Source organism: Pseudoliparis swirei, chromosome 19, assembly GCF_029220125.1.
Source record: "Pseudoliparis swirei isolate HS2019 ecotype Mariana Trench chromosome 19, NWPU_hadal_v1, whole genome shotgun sequence".
Lineage (NCBI taxonomy): Eukaryota > Metazoa > Chordata > Actinopteri > Perciformes > Liparidae > Pseudoliparis > Pseudoliparis swirei.
The window spans coordinates 16,041,341-16,050,679 of NC_079406.1; the positions used below are offsets into that span (position 1 = coordinate 16,041,341).

General features: G+C 40.8%; 1 protein-coding gene across 2 annotated transcripts; it reads left to right on the forward strand.

The window, feature by feature from the left end:
• The first annotated feature begins 4,093 nt into the window (after positions 1 to 4,093).
• Positions 4,094 to 9,279, forward strand: LOC130209519 (zinc finger CCHC domain-containing protein 7-like). 2 transcript variants are annotated; one of them, XM_056439239.1, is made up of 8 exons: positions 4,094 to 4,884; positions 6,042 to 6,094; positions 6,442 to 6,540; positions 7,017 to 7,187; positions 7,394 to 7,429; positions 7,713 to 7,817; positions 8,095 to 8,212; positions 8,420 to 9,279. In XM_056439239.1, exons 1-8 carry the CDS (start codon positions 4,515 to 4,517, stop codon positions 8,857 to 8,859), a joined length of 1,392 nt encoding a protein of 463 aa, XP_056295214.1. In that variant the 5' UTR covers positions 4,094 to 4,514; the 3' UTR covers positions 8,860 to 9,279. The 2 variants fall into 2 exon arrangements, with proteins under 2 accessions (XP_056295214.1, XP_056295215.1); XM_056439240.1 differs by having other exon boundaries at positions 8,453 to 9,279.
• Positions 9,280 to 9,339: the final 60 nt, after the last annotated feature.

Here is a 9,339-nt window from a genome sequence, read left to right on the forward strand (position 1 = left end):
TTGACTCCCTCTGAGAAATCAAATACATCAACTCTGTTTTTACACAATCAACTTTGAGTTCAGGCGCAGCATTTACGAAACCGAAAACACCTTCATCCACCCACTCTGAAAGCTGGTCTGTCTGCATTCCTCACCCTTTGTATTGACGCCTTCATTGTCCATATTGTCAGCCAACAAAGGTTCATCATTTATTAATTTGTAGAAACTCTTTTTATAATGTAAAATTAATATTGTATTATGCTTTTGCAGTACTCTTTGACTGTAATTCACTCTGTACTGGAGAATCCTCGAAGTCATAACTTGATGAGCTTATGGTTATTATGTTTTTGATAATTTCTCCTGTGTGTGTGTGGGGGGGAGACTATGTCAACCTTAGTTACAGTATCTGAAATCAGGGTCAGGGAGAGTGTTGGTATCATTCATATTTTAGACAAATGCATGCGCTGTATATACTGTAGCTATCACAAGCTACAGTATAGGACATACACATTATGATGACAGATATAGAGGAGAAAAGCAGTTGTGACCTGTTGACCAGTCTTCTTGTATGAGTGTCACTGAAGTTAATCATGTGATTTATTTATCCTCAGAGTGCTATAGCAATTAAATTTCCATGACACCAGGTAAAATAAATACACACCGGCTAATTAAAAACACGCCAGCTGCTCTTGACTGTCTATATACACAGAGTAGGGCATTCCCAGGCATGACTCATGTTATATCACAGCCTGAGGTTTTTGGTCAGGTCCCTCTTGGTTTTATTGTCTCGACCAAAAATACCCGCTCTGGGCTGCCTGTGCACTTGTGTCAGTGACTGTTGTCCTAGCAACGGTGGCTTGCTGGAGAACTGGCTGCACAAGTAATGGCTGAAAACAGCTCATTACTGGGAGGCTGCCGGAGGGTGAACATTCAGTTCAGTTTGATTGTTTGTAAGAACTAGTTTCTCATCTGGTCTTAACAAGCTGCAGCTTAAATGTGTCAGCGCTGTGCAAACTTGTTGATATTGTTGCTTTTACCAACTGCTGCCCCCTGCTGATAAAAGCTTCGCCTAGTTTTGTTGCTGAAATGACGGCTCTGTTCGATTCAAGATGTTGTATGTTGTACAGACTGTAAAGAGTACAACCCAATTATTTGGGGCTTCAGAGGTGGTTTGACTTGGCGGTATGGAGTCATGTTTAGCTTATTCCTTTAAATTGCAAACCTATATGCACATATATTTTTGCAAACTGCAGAAGTTTGAACATCTGTAACAAAACCCTCCTATTGAAATATGTAGATGTACACAAAACACATTGCACTGCATGTCAACTCTCTGCATGCCTCCTATAGGCTGATTCCTATTGCTGGCCACAGATTTCTTTCTCTGCGGTGTTCTTTGACCCCACGGGTCCCTCGGGCATTTCCCATCTCCTTTAATCCCTCAAGCTGGAGGGGAGGCCAGGGAGATGCACACAAAGGAGAGAACACTGTCTTTGTTCTTCATCACGGGGCCCCTAATGATGCTCCCCCTCAACCACTGGCTGAGGAGAAAATGGCCACATGGGTGGCAGGGATGAGGGTTAATATGTGGGACTGATGAAGCTCTGTTAAGGCTGAAACGACAGCATGCGTATTATACTCTGACTTCAAATCATGTAAATAAAACACAACAGCTGAAGTTGATCATATCAGTTATATTTCAACATGTTTTTAATTGTGATTTGTGTTTCTGAATTGATGTTGCAAGTTTTAAATAATCAGGAGGTGTTTTGCAGCCCCGTTTATATGCGCGTCCTAAACAAGGGAACAGATGAGACAAACACATGAAGGTTCAACTCATATCACGCATAAGTGATAACGTTTTGATGCAGACTGATTTAAGAAGTCTGGATTATGATTAGCTGGCAGACCAGTGTAAAACGTCACGCTGGAAATATAGGTCAGGCGGGGGTTGGACCATCCCCAGGCTTCATGACAGGAACATGGTTGGTTGTTGTAGACGCAGCAGGAGAGATCCACTCCTGGAAAACAAAACAGCTTCTGCCCAGGATCACTTTCATTTCTCTCCCTACCTCCATCCCTCTCCTGCAATTGTGACTTGTTCTAATTAGTCAATTAACACAAGCGTGTTCCTAGATGTAAGGATGCATACTAATCTACAATCTTCTATTATAATGGCTGCAGGGATGGAGGAGTGTAGGTGGAAGGCCTGTAATGAGAGGCTGAGGTGATGGGGAGGAAGGGCCAAGCAGAGAGGAGAGAAGGGGCAGTGAGGTGGATCTCCTGCTGCGGAGGTTGTCTCAGTCAGAGTGTTGAGGACACAGGACCGCTGGCTTTACTCATCGGTCTGCTGTGTGATCTGTTGTGTGGTCTGTTGTATCTGCTCTACAAATAAATCCGTCTACACAACATGTGTAATCTAGTTTGGAGACAAACATTTTGTCAGGAATAAAAGTCACAGGGTGGAGAATGGTCTTTTTTTCTTTTCTTTTTTTAATTACAAAAATGGGGAACTACTGACAGCAGGAAAAATGCAGGCTGATCAAATTGCCGATAGGAAATATCGTTTAAAACTAAGTGTATGTATATATATAATTTTATTTTTACATTGGATTTGTCAGGATTTCCAATTTTGAAACAAAGAGAAGTGGTTAAGTTGCAGTGAGACTATCGTCCAACTTGTATCTACTAGAAAAATTAAAAAACAAACAAATATACACATAAACATTCACTTTCAAACACACACAAATACATTATTAATAATAATAATATGTTACCTTCCTTGTGTTTGCTGCATTTCCTGATTCCCAGAATTCCAATGATGGAATAGGTGGACTCAGAGGAATAGGTGCTGTTCCCATGAAAACAGATGATGCCAATGACACTGCAGGGTCAGAGGTCAGTGTCAGGAAACATAAGAAACATACACATGGGTCAAGAAAGAGTGGAAGGGATGGAAAAAACAAACCAACTTCACAAGACTCAGACAGTATTTTTCTGTTGATCCTGTAAAGACAACATTTGAGATGAATGTGTTTCAGATGCAGGACCATCTGAACAACACTGGGTGTGACCACTTTGGGTTTAGAGCTTCCGATCACCCCCAGTCTGATGATTCCTGTGTCGTTGTACCTGCATCCACAATATGTCAGCAGTGTTAGCGTATTACCTGAGGAGAAAGTTTGATCAATATAGATGCTGATGTGATTCATGTGTCTATATTTAATATGGAATAAAGTGAGAAACACCACAGAGCTTCACACAACAGGAAACCACATGGTTTTACGATTAATATATCACAAATATATTAATTTCTGAATAATGCATTCATGGATGACCACACTAGCATGTTTTGTCCAACAAAAGGCTTCAAATATTATGAATTTAGACATGAAATATATTTAGATACATTTCCAAATTACTTATTAACTTTAGTTATGGTCGTGCACATTGTAGCACTTGTCAACTATGAACCAATAAGTAGAATATTTATAAAGAGGCTAAATAAACTTAAAGTAAAAGTAATTTTACCTGGCAAGGAGCTTGCTGACACAGCCGTGACTGACGCGTAGGTGTGGGAGTCTTTGATTGGGCGCAAATGCACGGATGGACCACGGATCTCTATCTTTATGGCGCTAATAAGAGCTGTAGGCATGGAAGTCATACGCGGCCCTCGAGTCTAAATAAGTATAGCCTAATTAGATTTGTTCATTCAGTGAATAGTTCAGCAAACATGTTTCTAACATGATGCTCTGAAAATGTTATAATCCGCCCAGAAAATACACACCTTGTGGAGGCTACATTTTTAATTGGTAAAATATAACACCGAAGTTAAAGCCGTCAAAATCCATAAAGTGCGAAATGACCCAATACCAATGGTAGTTGCAAAATAATTGTGGTCTGAACGTATTTCACACCAAAAACATTCAGGGGGTCATTCTTTTGAGTTATGCCTTCTAACATTGAGTCCCATTCTTTACTCAATCAACTCCAGGGTTTTCGGGATTTAACTTGTTGTCTAACTTCATCTCTTCAAAACGCTGGGGACAGTTTTGGTTGTCCAACATTTTAACTCCCGGAAACGCCGGTATAGTTCTTCAAGCCTCCGCTTCAAACATACACACAAGAGTGGAAGTCACAGCGCTTTCAGTTGTATGGTATGGAAGGATTAATGGTATTGTTCATTCCCAACAGATTATAAAGAACACAAAACGGTAAGCACTTTAAAGTGCCATTATAGACTTCATTTCACGTGGCTGTGTTCTCTTATTAGCTACGTTAGTTAACGTTAGCATAGCACCGTCGGTTGGCCCTATGTTAGCCCACGTGTCAGTATATTTTAACGATCTGAATATACACCTCATAAGTTACATGTATGAAAAAGAAAAACAACAAGACTATTTTATTAGACGGTGCGAACAACTTAAACGTTGTAGTAACTTGAATTAGCCATCGCCGGCTGGCAGCAATGCAGTGAGCCGCCGCTGGGTGGTGCTGTTCCGATGCTATTCTGAGGTTGTACTCAGGATTATACCATGGAAAATGAAGATGTTGAGCAAGGTAGCAAGAACCACGTCTTCTTTGTGGAGGACCTCAATAGTTCAGAAGGAGAAGAAGATATTATGTTCAGTCACCAGAAACTTCCCAGCAGCTGTAAACGGGCGGCACGGCTCAGCAGGGAAGGCTCTCCTCCCTCTCCTCCGCTCCTCCTGGCGTTCAACATCACCTCTGGACGGCCGCCGCACCTCAGCAGCCCGAGTCCTCCTTCCAGCTTAGAGGAGGAGGACAGTGACCAGCCCATTGAGGAGTGGATGCTCCTTGGAGGAGAGGAGCAGGTGGGAGACTCGAGCATCCAGCTCAACCTGAGCTACAGGGGCGGCTGGGAGGATGACTCTGGAGATGAAGGTTAGTCTGTACTTGATCTCACTCTGGGTTAACATTCTGTTGCTATTTGATATCTTGTTTCAAAGCCTGGCTGCTAGTGCTAGAAAAAAGTTATTTTAGCAATTATTCTGAAGGAAAAACAATGAAAACAGAATGAAGTACGAGAGATGTGTCTAAGAGTTTCCACCTACATAAACTGAATGGTTTATGCGTGATGATAAGAAAAATTACAATACAAGACTCTCATAAAGCAATTAAAATACAGCATAGACACAGAAACAGGGAGTAATTCTGGATTGCGTGTCTCGCTTAACCCTTGTGTCGCCTTCGGGTCAATTTGACCCGATTCAATATTTAACCCTCCTGTCGCCTTCGGGTCAATTTGACCCGATTCGATGTTTAATGTCGGTGTTCTTTCGGGAGTCAACAAACAAACATAAAGTACCTCACACTTAAACTTGGAAAACAATATTAATTCTAATAATTTTCTGGAGATTTTAATAGCTGGGGTCATATTGACCTCAAGGGTAAAATATGTTAGTAAATATAAAGGTAACAGGAGGGTTAAACATTGAATCGGGTCAAATTGACCCGAAGGCAACACAAGGGTTAAGGTCACATCGACCAGGGTGGGGATTGAACCGCCAACCCCCTGATTGAAAGACGGACCTGCTAACAACTGACCCACAGTCGCCCGAGCCATGCGGAGCGGAGTACATATGCTATAAGTTTATGGCTGAAATTGATAGTTAGGGTTTGTAAATGGTAATTGGACGTGTACTTGTTTAGCGCTGTTCTAGTCTTCTGACCACTCAAAGTGCTTTAACACTACATGTCATCATTCATCCGATCACACCCATTCATACACTGATGACAGGGCATGCAAGGTGCCACCTGCCCATTGGGACTCTAACTAACATTCACACCCATTCACACCCAGGTGGCATAGCCTGCAGGAGCAATTTGGCGTTACGTTTTCTTTACTAAAAATCGTGTGATTTGTTTTATTTGACTTGTGATAGTTTTTTTAATGGGGAGAACACAACTTTAAATTGCGGCCTAGTTTTCTGGCTGAAGTAAAACAACTAACACATTATTTTCACTAGATTTACAATCTTGTTGAATACATTTACCTCTACAAAACCTCATTTTTTCCTTGTTTATTGTGTCCATAATAGATCAGACTGTGAAATCAGTGAAAGATACCTGGGCTGTATCCGAGAAAGACAAGGTAGCGTGCCATTCATTTTCTATTAATTTTCAGAAATACTACAGCAGAGCTAAATTATTCAAGGAAATGTATACTATTTTTATTGTTAATATTATGTTTATGTTAAGGGTCATATTTTCATAATTCAAAAGCAGATATTGTAGAAGGAAATTCAAATGTATGAGTGCATAAAAATACATTGGGAAAAACATTTAAATGAAAAACATGAATTTCAGAACAAGGATATAAACAAGGAAGACACTTTTGTGTGGATATCATCTTGATTTGCAGCATGTAAGGAGTATTATGAACTTCAAAACCGCCTTTTAAATAATGTCCATCACGTGTTTGTCCCTCACAATATCTAGGGTGGTGCTGATCGGTCTTTGCCCAGCCGCTATTTTTCTCGGATCTGTAACATTTGCAATAAGACAGGACACCTAGCCAAAAGCTGCTACAGCCATAAGGTAAAGCAACACACGCATTTACCCCTTCTCTTTGACTCTTACATAATGTACGTTCACACTGTCATTAAGTAGGTATTAAGCAGATATCATGGTCTTGTAGTATAAATATTAATAGCGGGAGTTTAATACAGTTAATTGTAAGATTAATAACTCAGATTCATGTTGAAATACTTACCCAGCTGGTGAGATTTCTGTCTAAAATTACTTCCCCGAAGCTTCCCGGTGTCCCATTGACCTGTTGTTGTAGTTCAGCTGATACAATGTCTGTTGCTGTATTTCCTGCAGCTACACAGCTATACTTTAAGCTATTCAATAATTGCAAAATGCAAATGTTTGGTGTATGCTCTGTTTTTAAAAACATCCATCATATTTTCAGCAGTTTAAACATTGATTATATTGCTGTGCTATTGGAAACAAATAGATGACAAAACATTAATGTTATTATGAATGTTCTAATATTTCTTTTCTGTCAGCAGAAAAGTCCCACCTGTGTTCTTTGTGGGATACAGGGCCACGTCCAGAGAGACTGTCCGGGCCGCCCCTGCCCCAACTGTGCACTGCCGTCACATGGCCTCAGGCCCTGTGAAAGGCCCCGGGTGTGGAACCAACACTGCCACCGCTGTGGGATGATGGGGCACCTCTCTGATGTGAGTTTATGTTGGGTTTTTGTGTTGAAGGAAACATTGAAAGGATTTGTCTTTTGTGTATTGACATATTCTGTAGCTTCAGGTATGTGTGGTCTTTTTTTATGAAGTGTTACTCTCCCTTGACAGTTTCTCATCTGCACAATGCTCTTTACTGTAGTTCTGCTCAAAAGAGTAATCTACTCCTTTGTTTCCCGGGTTTTCCACAGACCTGCCCTGATACGTGGAGACAATACCACTTCACAGTGAGTTGGCGTTTAGACTTTGCTGCACTCTATTAGTGCACCTTCTCTACTAAGCAGGATGCATAATACTTCTAGATCCTAAAAGGCCTTTGTGGCTTTATTAACACCACCGAATAATCAGATGATAAGAAGAACATCTTAATGTAGCTTTTTAATAGCCTTGTGAACATGTAAGTCTAAATTCATGGTTATGTATTGATAATACTTCAAATAAATTAACTCATGTCCTTTTTTTATTTTTACACTCGACACTTTTAAAATCTTTGTTTGAACTTTTTTCCAGATACGGTCAGAGCTTCCAGTCAGGCCATGGACAGCCCACGTCCTCAAAAAAAAGAAATGCCCCGCTCATTGTTGCAACTGCTCTGAGAGGGGACATTATGGCTATGTAAGTGGCCAATGAAAAGAATCCTTTTTTTACTTTTACCATCTCTCCTTTCCTTGCTGACTTGAACTTTGCCTTACCTAATATGTTGTTACCCCTCTCTTTCTCTGCCTGTCTACACTGTCTCAGGTATCTCACTGCCTTCCTCTTCGCCTCTGTATACATCTGTACGACACATATTCGCCCTCTTCCTATATCTTCTTTCGGATTGGACTTAACTCTAGCTGTAGTTCTCTTCTTGATCACTCACTTTCAATTTGATCTACTCTGTCGGTATTAGGAATGCACTAAAAGGAGGATGATCAGTGGGACTTTTTACTCACTGCCATACGTTTGCCACTACGACACCATTGAGGATGTCCTCCAATGTCACCCCAAGAAGCAGAAAAGAGACAAAGGTGAGCTGCAGAGAACTGTAGAGTTGCTTGATAATTCACTCTGGGTTTGACTTGTTGAGCAGCCCCTTTGCCTTTACATTGAACATTTATTTACTTAAAAGTATTAATTATTGCAGCTGTAAAGAAAAACAGCTTTCAACTTATTGTTCAGCTATACAGGCTCACTATTTATTGAGGACATTTTCTCCATCAATGCTGTGTATTCAGAGCTTTTAAGTGCTGGATCCCTGCCACTCTCAGACCAGCAGCACTTGCCTGAAGCAACCAGCGAGAGTGGTGAGGAGAATCGGACAGTCCAGGGGTGGAGCAGGAGGAAGCAGGAGACATGCAAGAAAAAGAGGTGGCCAAAGAGGTGCAAAGAGAGACGAGAGGTGAAGAGGCTAAGGAAAGATGCTCAAACCAGACAAGTAGGACGACAAAAATCCTGGAGGTACTATGTTGAGGAAGTTTGCCCTCCAGCCCTCGAAGTTCACAAGCAGTACACACCCCCTCCAAAGAAGAGGAAGGATGGCGCAGGTGGCAAAAGCAGGAAGAGCAGAGAGTCGGAGAGGTGGAAGAAGAGAGGAGGGCTAAAACGTGGGAATTTATATCCCCATAATGAAAGCCTTCGTCCCCCGCCCAAAAAAGCACGCCACAGACAAAGATAATTTCTGATGATTGATTTTCTTTTTCAAGGAGTATCAAATGTAACTGGATGATTACATTTTATTTGGGGGGGGGGGGGGGGGTATTTATTGTCAAATCAAAAAACTTGAATATCATATACAGTTGAAGGTGCTCATCTTGACTGCAGCTTATGTGAATGTGCTTTTGTACTTTAACCTTGTCCTGCAAGGTTTATGTTGGTACAGGTTTTAACATACACTATTTTGGAATATGTTTTTATTTTTACACACAATGCCTTGCTTTTTTGGCTAATGTATTGTGTTGAAAGTGTGGTTTATTATCCAAAAAATAATGGCAGTTTATAGTCATTCAAATAATTGAAATATGATTAAACGGAACCTTGATTGGGCTTTGTATGTTTATATTGTAAATACAACGACAATAAACATGGATTCCGGATATCCTCGTGTATAATTTATATTCAACGATGGAGGATTATTATGTGACTGATACGTATACGC